Source organism: Zootoca vivipara, chromosome 3 (genome assembly GCF_963506605.1).
Source record: "Zootoca vivipara chromosome 3, rZooViv1.1, whole genome shotgun sequence".
NCBI lineage: Eukaryota > Metazoa > Chordata > Lepidosauria > Squamata > Lacertidae > Zootoca > Zootoca vivipara.
This window is the reverse complement of record NC_083278.1, coordinates 65,030,917-65,052,214: the sequence shown is the minus strand read 5'-3', so window position 1 is coordinate 65,052,214 and position 21,298 is coordinate 65,030,917. Positions and strand designations below refer to the sequence as shown.

At 42.8% G+C, this 21,298-nt stretch overlaps 1 protein-coding gene and 1 long non-coding RNA gene across 4 annotated transcripts in view; one reads left to right on the top strand and one right to left on the bottom strand.

Moving 5' to 3' along the window:
• RGS17 (regulator of G protein signaling 17) overlaps nt 1–21,298 on the top strand; it is a 61,430-nt gene that overhangs the window by 29,116 nt on the left and 11,016 nt on the right. The window contains exon 2 of one of the 3 annotated variants that reach the window (XM_035108693.2): nt 7,699–7,842. In XM_035108693.2, coding sequence (XP_034964584.1) covers nt 7,724–7,842 — 119 coding nt within the window. In that variant the 5' untranslated portion in view covers nt 7,699–7,723. Of the gene's footprint in view, nt 1–7,698; nt 7,843–21,298 lie in introns of those variants that run through there. The other 2 variants (XM_035108694.2, XM_035108695.1) reach the window with 2 other exon arrangements.
• Nucleotides 3,994–21,298, bottom strand: part of LOC118081990 (uncharacterized) — a 35,665-nt gene continuing 18,360 nt past the window's right edge. The window contains exon 3 of the long non-coding RNA XR_004692158.2: nt 3,994–7,718. This is a non-coding gene — a long non-coding RNA (uncharacterized LOC118081990). The remainder of the gene's footprint in view (nt 7,719–21,298) is intronic.

Genomic DNA, 21,298 nt, shown 5'->3' with positions numbered 1-21,298 from the left:
CAGAGGGTAGCAGTCATAATTATGTTTGTTGCTATTTATATTAAAAAAGAAAAAAAAGACATCAGTAGATGCCCATTTTAGCTTTTGATAGGAGGAGGGCTCAACATCAACCCTTGCAAATGACCCCAGTGCTTGGAGACAGGCAGTTAGGTTGTGTATCTATAGCAGTGACCAGAGGAGGAATGACTGCTAGGAGGAGCACAGATAGAAGAAATGTCATGGTGCATCTGCAGCAGCACAACTGGATGCCTTCATCTGCCCCAGCTGCAATAAAACATGTCTCTTCTGTATCAATCGCTATAGCTACAGCAAGCACTGCAACCATCCAACAGTTTGACTTCACCTCCGCAGGCGCAGTTCTCCATTGTCTCCCGAGATAGATGTATGCCAACAAAGGGGGAATGCTCACCCTTTAAAAAACAGATGGGAAATCTTCAGCCTTCCAGATGTTGTTGAACTCCAACTCCCATCAATTCCAGTCAGCATGCCCAATGGGAATTGTAGTACAGCAACATCTAGAGGCAAGAGGTTCCTCACTCCTACTCTACTGATCTTCCAAAAAGTTGAAGAAACTTGTGAACTGACAATATACATTGCTGCATTTTCTACAGACAGCTGCTTATAACTTCTCCATTCATTTTTGGAAACCTGTATTCTATTCAGCTATAAGTATCTCAGACCTGCTGACCTTGCACTGAAGCTGATTTATAGGAGAATCTGAGAGATAATTGACACTCTTGTCATAGTTTGTTCAGCAGTCTATGAAGACAACATTCTAAACAGCCTCATCTATTGATCTTGAGGGTCCTATTTGTCAAAATTAAGTGGATTCGCTGACTTCCCCTGCCTTTGCAATTGGAGGAACTTCTTAATAGCTTCCTGTATAATAGCACAGCTAGGGGATTGCAAATTTGTGCTAATACTCAGGGTAAGATTAGAGAGCTGGGAATTGCACAGATCTGACAAGCCACAATATTTATGTGCTGTAATTTCAATGTGCCCACAGGATTTAAAGGACGAAGGTTTGAGTTTGGATAGCCCATTCTTAATATACATCTTTGGAGTATGAGATTAGTCAGTAGTGGTGCAATGAACAGAAATAGGCGAGAGTTAGTCATGGAATTAGATCACAGTAAAGCAGCTTTGGAGTTTCTTCATTTCCTTAAACATTACTAAAGCAAGAGATACTACATATTTTTGAGGTATGTATAAAGAAAGGAGGAGGAAAGGCATCCGTTGTCTCCAATAGGTTTATGAACACTTTTATCGGGACAACTTGAGGAATACTGAACTTGACTACAACAGCAGGTCGTCACTGCATCTTAAGATGGAACCCACAAAACTGAAAGTTTGCAATGCTAAGCCCTGCTGAATTAAAATTAAAAAGTCTTCACCTAGTCCTGGAAGACCATATTACACAGTGCCAGATGAGCCTTCCTGGAAAGGGCATTCCACAGGTGGGGTACCACAACTGAGAAGGCCTCTGGTCATCATCTAATTTTGGAATGTGACAGAACTCAGAGGAGCCTCGAATAATCAATGTAATGTCTGCTGAGCAGGTGCAAAGAAAAGTTGGAGCTTGGTTTTGCCTCTCTTGGTAGCTGTCAGTGCATTAGGTCCAAAGACGTCTCTTAATAAGATTTCACTTGTGACTTTTTTTCACTAGATACAGTAAGTATGGAATAAACCCAGTCACATGGGTGAGGTATAAGCAATAATAATGATTCCATTAACATGTGCTGTGTATGTGCCTGATTCTCTGCACCAATGAGGAGAAGAAGAATCCCTTTTGGGTTTTCTTCAGTACAAACTGAAGTACAAACTGGAAAAAGTATCATGCCCCAATCTAGGGCATTTAACATATTAAGCGGCGACTTTCTGTTTCTTTACATTTCTTATCATTTTCTCCCCAAATGTATCCCTAGAACAGGCATCCCCAAACTTCGGCCCTCCAGATGTTTTGGACTAAAATTCCCTGACCACTGGTCCTGTTAGCTAGGGATCATGGGAGTTGTAAGCCAAAACATCTGGAGGGCCGCAGTTTGGGGATGCCTGCTCTAGAAGATCATGGTTTTATATGCTGGTTAGTAAACCAAAACTAAGCCAAATTTTCCCAGTTCAGATGTACTGTAATAGGAAATGATGAAGAGCTGTTTGGCAGTGGAATTTGCTACCAAGGAGTGTGGTGGAGTCTCCTTCTTTGGAGGTCTTTAAGCAGAGGCTTGACAGGCATATGTCAAGAATGCTTTGATGGTGTTTCCTGCTTGGCAGGGGGTTGGACTGGATGGCCCTTGTGGTCTCTTCCAACTCTATGATTCTATGATTCTATAAATTCATTAAACAAACCAAGATAAAAGCAGCAAAGCTGGCACACAAGGGGAGGATTTAGGAGAAATCCCATGATTGTTCTTGGCTTTGTCATGGCCTGTTGGTTTTCTTTGTAGTAGATGGTTGCAATGGAACCTCTTTCTTACCTGGCTAAAGGGAAAGACTAAGCAGTGCCAGCTACAGCCACCTATTCATTTGCATGAAATCTGGGTATCCTGCTCCGATTTGTTAGTGTTCAAAGTAAGCACACAACAATTTAGCTGCGACAAGCATGTGAATTACCCTGCACAGTCTCTGTGATGAGCATACCTTGTTTTAATACTCCCCACCCCCGAAAGCTTTGAACTTAAAGATGATAGAAATATATGCCTTGAATAATCACAACAAATTTTGTAGTCCTTCACATTCATTAGCTTCAAAGGAATACAAAATCACAGGAGTCTGTTTTATTTGCAGCATACACTTCAAAATTCAAATTGATTTACAAGTAAAAAAAAATTAGCAGCAAGAAAAAGGAAAAATAGTTAAAACTTGTAAGCGTTTCATGCAGAGAGCTGGAAGTGAAAATATGATACAGAGTAATCTGTGACCTCTCATTCTCACCTTTCCAATCATGAAAGAGTGTCATGATTTTCAACAGATACACATGCACCTTTATTTATAGCTAAGTCTTACTGAGTTCAAAGACTATCTCCAGGTAAATATGCAAGGGATTAGTTTCCCCCAACTTGATTGCTATGTTATTTGAAAAATGTGGTATTTCATATTCCCTTCAAAAGGTGAAATGGCCAGGGTGCCCTGTGTGGAGAGACTGGTTGTTAAGCCACTCTGAGAACTGTACCTCTGGGAGGAGAATTGGGGTCTCTTAACAACTCTCAACACCCTTAACAAACTACTACTCTCAGGATTCTTTGGGAGAAGCCATGACTGTTTAAAGTTGTATTAGAGTGTTTTAAATGCATGGTGTGAATGTGGCTGGAGAGGACTTCAAGGCCCACTCCAATTCTGTGATTCTAGACATCCACGTGCTTTAATAGAAATAGCATGGTGGCTTGGGGAGGGAGTTACCTACACCTTTAGACTGGTACCATAGCCATTCATTTTGTTACTAATCAATTTAAAGAAAGAATGCGTTTCCAGAAATGGAAAACTGCCAGCCAAAAATCATATCAGTGGGATATGATTGGTAAATGAAGGCAGGATGGAGCACAAATTAACTGAAGGCTACTGCAAAGTGTGCACCTTTCAGTTCTGGGTTAATTTTGAAAATCCTCCTTCTTAAATTGAAGCTCCAAAAGAGTGTGATGCAGTGTGATTCCCTCCCCAGGGGCGGATGAAGGGGGCGGTGGGGTGGGTTGTCCCAGGTGTCACCACTGAGGGGGGTGACAAAATGCTGGCCAGCACCCACTGCAGGGCCTGCAGCACACCCGAGCCATGCATCTCTCCTGGGAGTGACGCGGTGGCTTGGGCGTGTGCAGGCTCCGTGCTGCCCCAAACACTCCACCCACCACCTCCCCCTCAGCTGTAGGGCAGCTGAGTGGGAGGAGGCAGGCAGACTCCTTAGAGGCCCCGCGGAGCGTCCTGCCCCGGCTAGCCCTGCCCCATGGGTGGCTGGTCCCGCCCCTGGGCACAGGGCACAGGCGCCGCCCCAGGTGCCCGATCGGCTTGCTCCACTGCTGTCCCTCCCCCCTATGTTTTAGCTCTTCCTATTCTATCTGTAAGCTGCTTTGAGTCCCTGACAGATAAAACAGCAAGATATAAATATATTCAATGGTGATGTGGAGGATAGTGGAGTAGTCAACCTCCCTTTGACTACCTCTGCAGGAAAGACAAGATGTGGGAGAAATTCATTCCAGAGTGTCGTTGTTGTTGTTGTTTGTTTGTTTGTTTGTTGTTGTTGTTGTTATATTCCACCTTTTTCCCTAACATGGACTCAGCTTGCTGCACTCTTTCTAGGATCTTTTGCTTTTCTCATATTTCCCCCAAGATATATTCATCCATTCCAGAATATTTTCCACCACAATAATTTCATGCCACACCAGTTTTCATTGGGGGAATATACACGCAGTTCTGTTACCTTTTCTACCGCAAGGCTTGGGCTTGTCATTGCCTTTTTAAGGTCTATTCAAAGGGCAAACAAAGTGTTACTTGCAGAGGAGAGCAATAACCTGCACAGGATGTGGACGCTGAAAGAGAGTGTTTAAATTTGTGACTTCTGCCAGGAGGCCTTAATGGTGTTATTTGAATGGTCCTCTTCGAGGAAACGCGGATCAAAGCAAGTTCTCTTGGGGCCAAGGAGAAATATTCCAGGTCTAAATTACTGACCTATGCCATTTTGTCACCTTGAAGCATGAACATTAATAAATAAAAAGAAAGAAAGAAACAACAGCACATTTAGAGGTATTTTCCCCTGTTAAGAAGAAATGTTCATTTGTCCTTTCCACTTGTCCCAATTTATTTGCTAAGTATATGCAGATTTAATATTGGCAGGCCTCTCTTGCTAGATGGGAGGAGGGAGGGCGCCCTGGGTTTAAACAAATCTCTACACCTGAGTCAAAATTGGAATGCCTGAAACTTGTGGTCATTGCACTTTGTTGGGGGGAAATCTCGATGGCTTGGTATTAGACTGGTTTAAAATAGGCAAAGAACTTTAGTTAGGCCCAAAAGATGCTCTGAAATTGGATGATGCAGTTATGCTGCCAAAGCTAAGCAGGCTGAGCAGGAAAACTTACTGATTTGAGCTTTCTGGAGGTCAAATGGGGCAGAAGTGTAATAAATAGAGGACTGGAACCATAGTGGAAGTGGATGGAGGGGGTCAGCGGAGGGTAGGTGCAGTTCTGCATGCTGATAAAATGCAGGTCATAGGGTGCATTTAGATAGGATTCTTTAGATGATTAACTGTCCCGGTCCTGGATTTGTGTAAAGGAAGTGTATAGAAAGTAAATCATATAATGGAGTTGCTTTCTAGTCGGCAAGGCAATTGTTCAACTCAGAAATTGTCTGTTGCACTTTGATAGCCATAGAGTTGTGCCTAGTTATGTGAAAGTCTGAGAATGTGCATGGATACGAGGAAGAAGCAAACATTCCTGGTGCCAGGTATGGATCTTCCAAGGTCCCATCCCAAGGCATTGCTGTGTGAGCATGGGAAATATTTTTTTTGCTAATTACTTCTGTGGGCAGAGTGCAGTCTGTGATAATTAATTCTCTCTAAATATGGTAACAAGCTTCTGTGGTGCTTCACTTTATGGCGAACCAAGCCTCAAGAGATAGCTTGTGGTTTAATTATAAAAAATCATGCGACTCCCTTGGCCTGTGAATAATAATAATGATGATGATAATAAAACTTTTCTCTTTGCTTGTTTCTGTTGTTTACTGCTGTCCATTGTTGGCACAATTGAATGATTGATTCACTAAGTGAAAACAGCAGCAAGATATTTAATGAAGGGTGGTGTTGTCATCAACAGTATAGAGGCTTGTGCTTCTCTGTTGAGGTTTTTGGTGTTTCGGGTGTTAATGAATCTTAAGTAAATAGTCAAGCTGTGCCATGGAACTTCATATCTAAGTTAGAAATCATATGCAAACTTACTTAGGTGCAAGTCTTGTTGAATTCAAAAGGAGTTATTTCTTTGTATTAATATGCATAGGTTTGGGCTTCCTGAGGAGGTTGTTTTCTCCTCTGTCCCACTGCTAAATTTTGTAGATTTCATTAATCGAGTTGCAGAGGTTTCAAAATAACAACTCTCGGAGAGAGAAAATGCCTACCCTGCCATGAGAAAAAGTGGTATTTTTGTGCATCGACTTCAAGATTCAGCTCAAACCCTGATCTGGCTTTTCCAATAACAGTTCAGCTCAGTCCAAATCGCTTCAGATGCTGCTCAGTTCAGCTTAAGGTTCCAGGCCAAGTCTGCTTCAGGAAAAACAAAGTTTCATTTCACCCTTTAATGATTTCAGAATTTTAAAAAACGGGTTTTGCTTTTTCCCCTTTGGGGGGGAAGTGAATGAAATTTTCAGGCACAGTGGATAAAGTCTGCCAAATTACAATCAAGTAAGTCTTGAGGTTTCTGAACTGGGCACATTAACAGTTTGATTTTATATATATATAAGAGAAAATGTCTAGCATTATATAGATAGATATGACATAACCAGCAGAATTCAACCTATCAGTGATCTATGGTGCTTTGCCAGGGCTTGCAATATATGTTTTCTGCTTGCAATAACAAAAACCAGCGAGGCAGGCAACATAGTGAGATGCAATGAGGTACATTGATTTCATGTTTCACAAATTGTTCCAGGCTCACAATCAAATTGTGAAAGTAGTATTGTCCATGTTGCCTGGGTACAATATCTACTTTTATATGAACCCAGAAGAGTGGCTACTTAAGCACTGCAAAAAAGTAAAAAGAACCCCCCCAGGAAATATATTACCAAAAAAAGGGGGAAACTACAACACAAATTTGCCTTACTAATTCACATGTCTAAGTGCAAATTTAGAAATAATTTTATAAATGAGACAGAAATAGAATACATCTCATCATAGTGTGGAAGACTGACCAGGTGCTCGCCAATAAAGGGCAACTTTCAGGCTCCTGCTCCCCGTTCTTTTTTCTTTAAAACCAGGCATGATCTGGCCAGCCCATCAAATAGAGGGTGTTCCTTTGCAAAGTGAGGCATATATTGCCACACTGTTTAGAGTAAAACAGGGAATAAGTCGGTGTGTCTTCAATGACATTCTTTCTCTTCAAAAAAGAAAAGGAAGATGGAAAAGCTGTGATAGTCACATTGCCATTGACATCTTAAACACTACCAAGTGCTATACAAACTGTGATGTGCGTACCACTGAACATGGGTAAAAAAAGAGTTTCTTAAACCAAAGGAATATGAAACAGCAAGATGGGATCTGTGAACATCTTTTAGGTGTTATGTCTTGTGGCAAGCAACCCTGAAGCACTATCTCCCCAGGCTCACACTTCAAAACCTTTCTGGCAGTGAAAGATGTCTGCCCTTCTCCTCAATTCACTACAGAAAATATATTCCAGATTTCAGGAATGCACATTGAAGAGGGAGCCCTTCAAACTCCTCTCCCTGTTCTCCTGATTAGGTCTTGAGGCCATCTTTGGTTTACCGGTAGGTGAAAATGTGCCCTGTCCTCATTACCTTCTGTGTAGCTTCTTTTCTGCACTCCTTCCTCCCACTTAGGGTCCCTGGGAATCCCACTTCAGCTGAGACACGAAGTGACAGACAGGATGTCATGCCGATGCTTTGATTTGATTATGAAGTTGAAAGAGGGTGTAAGCCGTTGTCGTCAATTTAGAAAGAGCACAAATGCAGGTTGCGTTTCCTTCATGTTCTTTTATGTCTGTGTTCTTGTAGCCACTGGGGTGCTGAAGTAGCTGAAATGAGAAAAAGGCAACAGCCACAAAATGAAGAAACATCTGCTGTGTCTCAAGCACCTGGAAACCAAAGGCCCAACAACACATGTTGCTTCTGTTGGTGTTGTTGTTGCAGCTGCTCATGGTATGTCACGCAGTCTATTTGATACCATAGCTAGCGCAGGTAAATGTCAACCCAAAGCCATCAGTCGTCAGGCTTAATGTAGAAAGCGGGGGGGGGGGCTTTTCTGTACAACCAGGTTGTTGCGCGATAAATGCTCATTTGATTTTCAATGGTTGCACACAGACTTCATGTCTTCTCTCAACTTTGTGCTCATGTTGCACATTTTAAAAAATAAAGTAATTGAACAATGTTTTGCGTTGTGGAAAATGTGATTCCTAAGCCTTTGTGCATGCATGTGTGCACCCAGAGCTCCCTCCTGATAATGCAATCAGAGCTAAGCAAGAAGAGGGTTTGTGTGCATTTGCTTTTTGCATATAATTTAACCCTCTCTAAAGTTGTTCTTGGAGAACTAGCTTTCTCCTAAACAATTTTAAAAGATGGGCATTTGAAAAGACAGACTTTCCAAATTTTATATATATGAAAACTCCCAACTGTAGAAATAATAAAAAATAATGTAGCAAATATGTGCAAAAAAGTAGTTTTTTGATTATTTGGGGAAGCAGGGCATGGGGAAGAGAAAATGAATGATGGTCTGTGAATTTTGAATTAATGTGAAACATGAACAAAACTGTCTTGCTTATTTCTACCTGTTTATTGTTTATTTCTATTTGATGAATAACCTGCAGAATGTATTTATAGTCAGGATGCATTCAAATTCCACTGAGATCCTTCAACTGGCAAACAGCCGTCATCTTAATGGGGATCAGGCCAGGAAATAGTTGCTGCTCAGCTCTTCCTAAAAGAATCATCAGCTCAGGAAATATGAGACTGAAATTTAGTGTTTATTTTCCTGTTTTTAAAATAACCTCAGATGACCATGTGATCTTTCTAGGCTGGGATAGCCTGCCTAGGATGCCTGTCACAAAAGTGTATATATAAAACTTTTAATATAGCAATATTTATATGCATGTGAACAGGGCTGCGGTTACAATACAGCCATTTACTTGCTTAGATGCTCTGGATTTCCCACGTGTACACATCTGTCTAGAAATGCCAGTAGCTAAAATTTCATTGCAGGGATGAGAACCCTCAGCCCCGTGAGCCAAATGTCATCCTCTGAGTCTTGGGAATCTCCCTGGACCAAACACCCTCACAAACCACACCCCTCACCAGCCCTGTCTTGCACCCTCCGTGAGTGTTTTCGCTTGGCTGAAATGTGTCCTTGGACTCTGATAGCATTGATTACTTGCTTGGATGGAGGATAGAGAGGAATGTGTCAATGTGAAGAAACTGGGCTATCGTACAAAGACAAATTTTGCATTTGTTGCTCTGACCTGACACTGGAATGTGGCCCCAGGAAAGCTGCAAGAAGGGAATGTGACCCCCGGGCTAATAAAAAGGTCCCCCACCTTGCTGTAATGTGATGAAGAAACAGACCCCAAGATGGAGCAATGGTGCCATTAGGGCAGAACCTTGAGACAGAAATCCAGAAGTGTATGAAGTGTGAATCGGGTCAGTCTGCTTAAAAATGCAGACCGAAAAAAATCCCCTGTCTGCAACTGTGTGATTTTATAAGCTTGAAAGAAACTATTATGTACAGAGAAGATTTCCTGCTCCATTATTCTGCCATTTCTCACCACACCAGTGGAGAAACCCTAGGGGAAGATGGTATACAAATATTTCTGGCCAACGGCACCTATGCCATTCGGCTTTGCAACAGCTGTCCATATTACTGTTTACGTGTGTGAATCATGCCTTGGATGTATGGGGAAGCCATCATGTGACTGTTTTCTCTTGTGGCCAAATGCAGTCCTCACACTGGCTACCAACCCACAACAACAACAATTTCTGTATACCCCACCCATCTGGCTGTGTTTCTCCAGCCACTCTGGGCAGCTCCCAATAGAATATTAAAAACACAACAAAACATCAAACATTAAAAACTTCCCTGATAGTCAGGTAGTTGTTTATTTCTTTGACATCTGAGGGGCAGCCGCCACTACCAAGAAGGCCCTCTATCTGGTTCCCTGTAACCTCACTTCTCGCAGTGAGGGAACTGCCAGAAGACCCTCAGAGCTGGACCTCAGTGTCCGGGCTGAATGATGGGGGTGGAGACACTCCTTCAGGTATACTGGGCCAAGGCCTGGAAGGGCACTTTGATGTCCATGCTATATAGCAGACGTCGGCAACATTTTCCGGCCATGGGCTGGAGCATTCCCACGGACTATTGTCCGTGGGCCAGACATGCGCAGAAGCGATTTCCAGCGCCACGCTTCCCATATGCAGGGTGCCGGAAATCGCTTCTGCGCATGTCCGTAGTGCTGGAAATCGCTTCTGCACCTGCGTAGACACCGGAAATTGCGCCTGCATAGAAGCAATTTCCGGTATTGGCGCTGGTGCCAGCTCCATTTCCAGCGCTGCTCGGTGAGTCCCTGCACCACGCTGTGCTGGTTTACTGCAGTGCATGGGGCAGCCGGAGGTTGTCGATACCTGCTATACAGTCATCAAACTGCTCTTCCAGGGTCAAACCAAGTGTTCGTCTGGGAAGAGAGTGGGAAAATTGGTTGTTATGAAGCTTTCTCCTGATTGCTTTTGCATGCTAAATAAGGAATAAAAGAGACTTTTTAAATGTAGGTGAATATATAGGTGAATAATAGCAATAGTGGTTTTATGGTGCTGGAGGAGACTCTTGAGAGTCCCAAGGACTGCAAGAAGATCAAACCTATCCATTCTGAATGAAATCAGCCCTGGGTGCTCACTGGAAGGACAGATCCTGAAGCTGAGGCTCCAGTACTTTGGCCACCTCATGAGAAGAGAAGACTCCCTGGAAAAGACCCTGATGTTGGGAAAGATTGAGGGCACAAGGAGAAGGGGACGACAGAGGATGAGATGATTGGACAGTGTTCTCAAAGCCACCAACATGTGTCTGACCAAACTGCGGGAGGCAGTGGAAGACAGGAGTGCCTGGCGTGCTCTGGTCCATGGGGTCACGAAGAGTCGGACACGACTAAACAACAACAAATAGCAGTAGCAGCCAATGTGGTGGGGCAGGAATATGGAGCCACCCTCCCGACACTGACCTCAGCTCAGCTTACCTGGATGCTGGTACCCGTACAGTCCTAGCTTTAGCAACATCCTTCCCCACTCTATACCCATCCAGGTATGCTGCATCCCTCCTGATTTTGGCAGGCCAAGTCCACGTCTCTGCCTCACCACACTAACTGCTAGTAAATAATAGGGACAATGCAAGCTCTTCTCTGTGTTACACAAGTATCACCACCCGTAACTGTCAGCTAATAGAATTGTATTTTTGCTGCTTTTTAAAAGCAAGTTGAATTTATTTACATTATACTTCTCTGGGAACTTTTCTTAGCTTGAAGTCGTTCTCAGATGGTATTTAAAACAATGTTGCCCTTGGCAAGACTCCTAAACTCCACGGTCCCCATATAGTAGCTTGTGAGTATTTAGGATCTACGCTTCAGCATTCGTTGCTTACTTGGCCCCCACCCCCTCACCAAGTGTGTTTGTAAGTTGCAATACTGTCTGTCATCACGGATTATGTGCTGCTAGTTATACAGCGTCCTTGTGAGAGTTTGGGCAAGCCTGTTACAGCTTGCCTGCTTTAAAAAATAATAACGTTAGAAAGTTAGGATCAAAGATGTGGTGGAAATGCCATTGCTTGCAATTCTTAGAATTAGATTGGACAAAAGTATGGAAAAAGAATGTAAGGAGAAACAGATTGGATGGCCTAATAACTTTTCCTTCCATCTCTAACATTTGCAGTGGAAGAGGTTTTTTTTTTTTAATGGTTTTCTTTCAGGAAACAGGGAAAGATACAGCACAGATCTCTGAAGACTGTATGAATCAAATATATGGTTCTAAAGGCTACTAAAATTACAGCAGCACATCCAAATCATGCTAAGGGAGGACAATGATGAAGTTGCATCTTAACTCTTTATGCAATGACTGCTGTGTCCATATAGAAACTCAGGTTGACTCCTGTGGCCATTTAGCTCCAACAAAGATAACAGTTGTGATTTTCATCTTAAATAAGCTCCTTGAATGGTGCAGGTGACCATGGAAATGACCATCAACATTTACACAGAACTTTCTATGTACAGCCTGGTCTGCAAATAAAAAGTCCCTACCCGAAGGGTTTTCAATCTATAATAGGCACAAGAAGCAACATTGAAAAGGGAAGATGAAGGCAGAGGAAGAATATGTGATATTTTCAATTACACATACTCTGGCTTAGCCTCCGCCTTACTATAACCAAGCAGATGATCCAAATGCTTCGTGGGAAAGCTGAGCACAGCAGCACTAATGGTGGGGGCTGTGGTTGCCATTTTCTCTGCAGATATCCATTTAGTGTGACATTATCGAATGGAGTTGTAGACCCACTGAAATGAATAACTAACTTTCACACACACACACACACACACACACACACACACACACACACAGCCTTAGTTAGATACAATCCATAGTGTCAGTCCAGGGCATTTGCAGGTGGAGCAAATGCTGTCAAGAGGTGATTCATTGCCAGAACAGCCACATAGGTACCAGTGAAAATGAAAGCGAGCAACACCCCGCTCTGCCCAACCGATTCACTGAAATTATCCCATTTTTTCACCTGCACATGGTGCGGGGACTTTAGTGCATTTTGCAACAGCATTCCCCCCCCCCCCAAAGCCCAAAGCCTCTTATAAACTCTGCTAAGGTCATTTTGACGCCCATTTTATAAATGAAGAATAAATTGTTTTTCCAGACCATGTAGGCTGCTGTTGGAAGCCAGTCATTTAATGTCCATGCCCAACACTCATCCCCTGGACCACACTGTAATGCCAATGGATTGACGTGCATGCTTCTGTTCCCGGTAAAGGCTTGGAAGACCTTTGTACCATTGAGCCGGAACCTTTTTAAAAGCACCAGTCATCCTTAAGGCTGCATCTGTTTGACTGGCACATTTCACTCAGGTGATTAGTTTTCACTTTCACTGCAGCCAACATTTGAATCAGAATGAGGATTAAGCCTTTTGTTTGCACAGCAACTGATAGTTAAATACCCACACCTTTGTTCAGCGGATAGTAAATTTGTGACATCAATCAAAGCATTAGATATGGCATGAGAACAATTAGCTGTTTAAGAAGAGGATGTGCCTCTTCTATCATTTATGCCTCTTTAATAATAGGCATTAGGCCACGTGGTACCTATTAATACTGCAAGGTTTCTTAGCTGGGACTGTAGACCTAAGCGTGGATGTTAAGGAATAAGCAAAAATGTCATTTCGTAGAAAGATAGGCATCTCTTCTCATTAACTTTCTTCCTGCTGGTTAAGTAAGTTCACTGATGAATCAAGGTTTCATTTGCAGTGAACCTTCACAAAGTAAGGAAATATTAGTCAGAGCCTCTCTAAATTTAACGAAGTGTGATCTACACATTTTGTTTTGTTTAAAGCATGATATGGTTATCCCAGAGGCTGTGCCATTTCTGGATACAGGTGGGACTGAATGCTCCTCCTCCTGGTCAGAAAACCTTTTGTCTCTGGAAAGCTAGGGTGCATGAAATATTGGTTGCTTACCTGCTTATTTTCTATGTGCAGGGAAGTTTGGCATAAAACTGCTCTGCCCCAGGATTATTTCACATGTTTATTTAATCTCTAAAAACACACACACACAAAGAAAAAGACATTATGTTTGACTTGCATTTGGGGCTTGCATTCAGTCTGGATACAAAGAGCCAAGGAAAGAGAAGAGCCAAGGAGACTTGTCTGCCTTAAGGGACAATGGAAGCCGATACACTCGCTCCCACAGGACAACAACTTGGAGGACTTTAAAAGAGGAGGTTATCAGTGGCTACTAACCATGATTGTTGGGCTTGTTCTCCACCGTCAGAGGCTTAATGCTTCTGAATACCAGTTGCTTAGGAGGGGAGAGTCATTTTGTGCTTGGGTCCTAGTACTTGTGGGTTTCTCACAGGCATCTGGCTGGCCACAGTGAAAACAGAATACAGTACTGGACTGGACTAGATGGGCCATTGGCCTGATCCAGCAGGCTCTTCTTATGGAGACTTCCCCACTCCACTAAAAAAGGGAGGGAGAGAGAGAATTGCCCAACCTGCCCTCAGTTCCATCAAAAAATAGATAAAAAGGCATCCAGGTAGTGCAGTTGGGATATGGGAGGAACTAAGAGATATAAAAACATGCGCTGAAGTGGGATATCCACAATGATTCTTTACCTCCCTTATCTCTTTCCTTTCCATCAATCCATTTTCCACTCCAGCTCTATCCACAAAATGATGCAAGAAATGTAGGCATGTGGTTGCATAGCCTGTGGGATTCTAAGAAAGTTATGATGACCTTTGGTTTTAGCAAATAAAGTATTGACTGACATTTAGAAGAAACCATGCGAGAATACCCTTGCCCAATATTTTTAAATTTTTGTTTATATCAGCTGGCAAATTACTGCCTTTGTATTAAGATTGCATCACGCTAGTTGTCTAAGAGAGGACTACAGTCCATTATTTAAAAATGAAAAGCACTTATTGACTACGTACTTGAGTAGTCCTAAGAATCATTCTTTTCTCTTTTACCAACCTTTGAAGCAGATTGGATCCATATTTTCATATGGATATGTCCTCCAAACCCCCATTAGATATCTTTAGTCCAGGTGTTGAGAAACCTACATCCATTAACACCATATTCAATATATGCCTGGCATCTAAGACACATCTGATCTTGCTGCCACCTCCATCCACACAGAGCATCAGAGTGAGCATTTTTTTTCTTAAGAGAAGCAAGAACAACTGGTTCGAATTATGCAGGCTTACAACCTTTTATTCCCTCTTCTAGCAAGAACAACACTGGTCCCCCACTTAGTTGACCCTTTAGAAATGGTTAAAGCCATTAGTTATATTACAGCTGTAACAACTGCAACTATATAAGTAAGTTTCAATAATGACTTTGGCATCAGAATCTTCAGTCACACCATCTTCATCTCACCTTGGCTACAAGACAGGGATGGGGAACCTGTGGTCTTCCAGATATGTACTAAACCTGTGGTCTTCCAGATATGTACTAAAGCACCCATAATCCCAGGTGGCGCTGTGGTTAAACCACTGAGCCTAGGGCTTGCTGATCAGAAGGTCGGCGGTTCGAATCCCTGTGACGGGGTGAGCTCCCGTTGCTTGGTCCCAGCTCCTGCCAACCTAGCAGTTCGAAAGCACGTCAAAATGCAAGTAGATAAATAGGAACCGCTACATCGGGAAGGTAAACAGCGTTTCCATGTGCTGTTCTGGTTTGCCAGAAGCGGCTTTGTCATGCTGGCCACATGACCTGGAAGCTATACGCCGGCTCCCTCGGCCAATAATGCGAGATGAGCGCGCAACCCCAGAGTCAGTCACGACTGGACCTAATGGTCAGGGGTCCCTTTACCTTTACCTTTACCCATCATCCCTAATCACTGGCCATGCTGGATGGAGCTGATGGGAATGAGAATTTAACAAAACATCTAGAGAACCACAGCTCCTCATTCTTGCTGTAATGGCTTGGCATGTATTAGAAGTAACAAGACTCCTTTTCCTTGAAGATTATAATTTTAATCTTAGGGGGCAACTGATGAGCTGAATTTGTTAGATATTTTTAAAGCCATTTCTGAAATATTTTCAAAGCCACAAAATAGGGACCCTCCAAGTGGTGGTGTTGCTGATTTAGAGAAGCCGTACAAATTTCTGATTTGATCCCGGAATGTACCACTTTTCCTTAAGACGTCCCTATTTTCATTGGAGAAATGTTGGAGAGTACGGAGTTATGTAACCCCCGAGCCATCTGAAGGCAATCCTGTATAGGGAATGGTGTTGTTTTTTTTATGTTTCGTGTTTTATTATGTTTTAATATATGTTGGAAGCTGCCCAGAGTGGCTGGGGCAACCCAGTGAAATTATCATTATGGAATGGGACGTCCCTATTTTCACTGGAGAAATGTTGGAGGATATACTAATTCCATCAGGTGGCAGAAGAGCCTATTGCGTCATGTGCCTTGAAATTTGAATAACCCTGCATTTTAACAGAACACTAGGCCTCCTCCCCTCCCTGAACATGCCCTTTCCTAATTAAATCACACCACCCATCATGAAACCATACCAAAGCTCAAAAACTTTCCTTCTGCCACAGTGTCATAAACATAGCTGCCAAGTTATCCCTTTTTTTAAGGGATTTTCCCTTATGCTGAATAGGCTTCCTCGCGAGAAAAGGGAAAACTTGGCAGCTATGGTCATAAATGTAAGGTGGATAGATTATTCAGAAACTGACAGCATTCCCACCATTTCCCCCCAGCAGGGAAACGAGCAAAAGTTTTACATCATTTTAATAGAGTGAAGCACAATACAAGGTCTTAGCTCTTCAAAAATTGGCTGTCGGCTCCTAACCTTCAAAGTGAAAAGTCAGAGTTGGGCATGGAAGTGTAAGGCCCAGAATGGCAGCAAGCCAGCACTGGAACCAGGTGAACTCAGCAGCCTTCAGGCTGCTCACTAAAAGTACTCAGAGTCAGCAAAAGTCACTGTTGGCAAGAAACCTCTTCTTTCTGGTTTTGTAATTTGCCTCGATAGTCTGAAAGCTCTTGCTTCTGACCTTATTACACAAATATTTCTTTTTATTAAAAGGAACATTTTTTCCTTGTATGGGTTTAACAGCTAACTTGGAGTTATTTTTTTAAAAAAAGTCACAGCGTCCATGCTTTTGTCATTAATTTTACAGTGAATTTGTGAGGTGTCTGACAGCTCACAGTACAGTACACATATTTTGTTAAAGACCTACAGATTATATATATATCCATCCCACACTAGGAGCCAGATTTCTCTCCTGTTATTTAAATGTAGCTATCACTATAAAATTTGAGGCTGTCACATTATTTATAAAGATGGCTGGCTATATTATCACACATAGCTGTGGAGATTTTCAGAGTGGAAAGCAGTTTGAAACAGGGATTGATCTTTGTTGGTATACAGTATATACTCATCCCACATCTGCCCGTGGTGACCAGTTTTTGAAGAAAAGGGGGGAAAGAACTCTGCAAAATGTATTTGACCAGAGGCAGCGGGGGGTGGGGGGGGTGGGGTGAATCCATTGGAGGAAATGCCTCTCTCCAAGCAGTTTTAAACTCCCTTAAGAGCTATTGCCTGCCTTCAGCCATACTTGGATGGAAGAAGTTACTGAGCTTCACACTAAAAAAAAAACCCTCAACAGCAGGCCTACACAACTTGTGACCCATCAAGCTGAATGAAACCCACCAGTCACATATGGCAACCTACCAGGGGTTCGTTTCTACTTCCTGCTGGGTCTAGCCTACCCAGGGCTTTAGTAGGTAGCATCATCTGTTCATGTCTCATTGAGTAAATCTTCAGTAAGTAGCAAAGCAGGTTCATTAATCTGAACATTTCCAGTTTGGCTATTTGAATGCAAATAACTTCTTTGTGCACCGTTTTGTGAGGCTCTGGGAGTCTGCTTTGTGTTCCTTAATAGCCAAGTGATTCTGATCTTTAAGCAAGGGATTGGTTTGAAGTTTGGTAGTTCTCCTTTCCACTACATAAAGATTCTGCATTGATTCATCCTCCAGCACTGAATTATTGACCTTATCAGTTGCATTTACAATCAAGGGAGTAAGTTTTTCAGGAGCCTGCAGCCTGGAGCAGCTGCTTATTCCTTCCTAGGTTCTAGCATTTGTGCCTCCCTGACAATGTCTTAAATCCTTCCCCTGGGAGGAGGACACCAGCGTTTGTGGATTTTAGAACAGGCTTCCTCAACCTCGGCCCTCCAGATGTTTTGGCCTACAACTCCCATGATCCCTAGCTAGCAAGACCAGTGGTCAGGGATGATGGAACTTGTAGTCTCAAAACACCTGGAGGGCCGAGTTTGAGGAAGCCTGTTTTAGAACAACCACCTGGCCAACAGCAGAGATCATAGCAGTAGAACAGCCTCCACCAACCTAGTGTCCTCCAGCCAGTCCGGGGCATAGATTTGCATATAATTTGCATTGATTTATATAATTATTTCTAAATGTGCATATGCATTAGTTAAGGTGAATTATATGCAGATATGTGCCCTGTGCTTAGTCCACTGTGCCTGCTCAGTCTGCTGTCCAATTGCTCGCCACTGATGGGCAATGTCCCATTGCTCTCCCCACCTATTGCTCTTTGTCTGTGACTTGGCTTGACAGCCCATCAAACAGAAGACACCTTCAAATGGAGGTCTGTCCTCTGGTCATCCTTCAACTAGAGGACCATCCTCTATAAAGTAGGACACATGGTCACCCTACTTAGCTGGCAGCCAATGGTGTGCTTGATGAGCTAGCTGCATTCTTTTCATTAATCCCTAGAGATATGGTACACCTGGGTTGCATCAAGAGAAGTTACCAGGTGTTAGTACCGACACAATGAGGTTATGGGACAGACAGAGACGGTAGAGCAGGTATCTACAATTCAGTAAACAGAGAAGCCTTTGTGGGAAGCATGCAGAAGAGTGATGGAGACTGTAACCCTATGCCCACTTACCTGGGAATATGTTCCATTGACCTCAGTGGGACATACTTCTGAGTATATATGTGTAACAATGTACAGTGAGTGTGTATGATAACACTGTTTAGCCTTATTAGAAGGCAGAGGTGAGAATGCTGTAACTTGCCTTTTCCTGTGCCCTATGCAGTCAAGCTCTGAACACAGCCTGCTCCGCACACCTAGAGTTTTCTTTCTCACACCTAGTATCACTTAAATTGATGTGTGAGGAAAGATTTTATGTTTTGTCCCAAAGCTCCATGAAAAAAAAATAGTCTGCTACAAGACTGAGCTCAGGATGCAAGATGTGGGAAGGAAATGAAACCACTTTTGGCTTCTTAAATTGGACACCCCTCCCCACAAGATGCAGTTCTCTTTCCCATAAAACTTCACGCTGTCTTGAATGTCAAGGTGCATTATGTGAAACAAGTTCACCTCAGGACATAAACAATTACAAAACTGTATGAGGGTCAACTGGAAGGGACAGGAAACAGTGACAGAGATGCAAGAGTTAAGGTTGTCTATCCTTTCATATGTCTTTATTCAACAACTAGAGTACCAAGTATTATTGTGATACATCCACACATACAAAAGAATCCTTTACAGAGTTACAGTTCTCAGCACCCTTAAACTACAGTTCCCAAGACCCTTTGCAGGATGCCACGTGCTTTAGATGTGCATTAGATGTATGGTGTGGCTGTGACCTACATTTCATTTCATTTTACTCTCTTTTATTCAGAAGACTGCAGTTAAACTAAAGTCCATAAGACAGATACAGCAATGGCATGATTCCCCCTATTTTTCAAAAGATCCTCCATTGCTAGAAACTGTGAAGATAAGGTGTTTTGCCAGCGCAGACCAACAATGTATCATCTGTCAGTAAGTTCCTATGAGCTTGTATAGACTGCATTTGCCTAACAGGGGTGACATCATCTTGGTACACTCTCTGCTCAGCTCAGGAACTATGCAAAACTCCTATCTACAAAGAATGGCCACCTGTGTATTATGGAGGTGGTGCTTTCTCAGGCATGGTTCCTGACTGCTATGTATAGAGCCAACTTAAGTCTCCTTTCAGTTGAACAACCAGCACCAGCTTGGGTGTGGTGCGCTTATTGACGGGACCCAGCTCACCCCTCCTATCAAATATTTACCCTTCAGACGGAAAATGATTGCAGTCAAGAAACTGTTTTCAGGGAGCTTGCTTGAAATAGTGTAATTGGGCTCACTGAAAATAATAAATATATTAGTCTCTTCAATTTGATAAGGACTGGGGAATTTTGATTTTTCTGACTTCATGGGCATATTGCAAGGTAGTTTGGAGGCACACTGATATTAGTTCGTCTGTCTTCCCAAGTGATGTGTAAAAATTTTCGGAGACACCGTTGATGGAATCTTTCAAGGAGTTGGAGATGGCATTTATAAGTGGTCCAAGTTTCACAAGGCATATAGTAAGGTTGGTAGTACAATAGCTTTGTAAACAAGCATTTTGGTTTCCCTGCGAATGTCCCGGTCCTCAAACACTCTGCACTTCAATCGTGAGAAAGCCGCACTCACAGAACTCAGGCAATGCTGGATTTCAGCATCAATGTTGGCCCTTGTAGAAAGACTGCCTAGATAGGAGAAGTGATCGACATTTTCCAACATTACACCATTGAGTTGGATTTGTGGTGCTGCAGAGGGGTTATTTTGTACTTGTTGGTGCAGCAATTTGGTTTTTTGGATGTTGAGTGATTTGCCAAGCTTTTCATAAGCTTCTGCAATTCTGCAAAGATATTTAGGATGGTTTGGAGGTCATCCTCTGAGCATGCGCACACAATGTTGTCATCAGCATACTGAAGCTCTATGACGGAAGTTACGGTAACCTTACTCTTTGCTTTCAGCCTGCTCAGATTGAAGAGCTTTCCATCTGTTCGATATATGATTTCTACTCCAGTGGGGAGTTTCCCTTCAACAAAGTGTAGGATCATGGCAATGAAAATAAGGAATAGAGTTGGGGCAATAACACAACCCTGTTTAACACCTGATCCCACTGTGAATGGTTCACTTTGAGAGCCATTGTTATCTGCAATTGTTGCTGCCAGTATCATCATGGAGAGGCCGAATGATGTATACAAATTTATCTGGGCAGCCAATTTTCAGAAGGACCGTCCACAGGGCATTACAATATACCTTAGACAGGTCAATAAACGGCATGTACATGGGTTGGTTTTGCTCTCAGTTGGCAGGAAATGACATTGAACTCATTTGCATTGCGAGAGAGACAGTGGGAATACTACCCTGTTGGTTCTCTTCACATCTCAGGGGCTTTTGACATCATTGCCAATGGTGTTTTTCAGGAGCAACTGAGGAAGGTGGTGGTACTATCTTACAGGGGTTCTGCTCCTACCTGCAGGGTCACTACCAGAAAGTAGTACTAGGTGATGGTTGCTCAGCTTCATGGCTTTGGACCTGTGAGGTCCCTCAAGAGCCCAAGCTCTCTCCTTTGCTATTTGACACCTATACGAAATCATTGGGAGCTGACATCTGGGGATTTGGAGCACTCTTGTTTTGAGTTTCTGAAGACACATCTGAAAGTTCTGACTTTAGTGACTGTAACTCAGCGGCCCAGTTCACATTGGGCAAACCCTGACTTAACAGTATGGTTAGTTTGAAATGAAGGAACCATGATTCCCAGTTCAGGTGTAATGACACATGAGGGATCATGGTCTGTTGCTCCCATTAATTAGGGGGTGGGGAGTGAGCTGAGAGCCTTCTGTGCATTCACAATAATCCTCTAAGTATTTTCTGCAACATGCAAACACTGCCAATGTTTTGATAATGGAATTATCAAAAAAATTCCCCTTCACCCCTATAGTGGAGGATGAAAGATATAACTTCTGGCTGATATATTAGCTCACAGAATAATTTCCTGCTTGCGTAGGGTTTATCTTCCA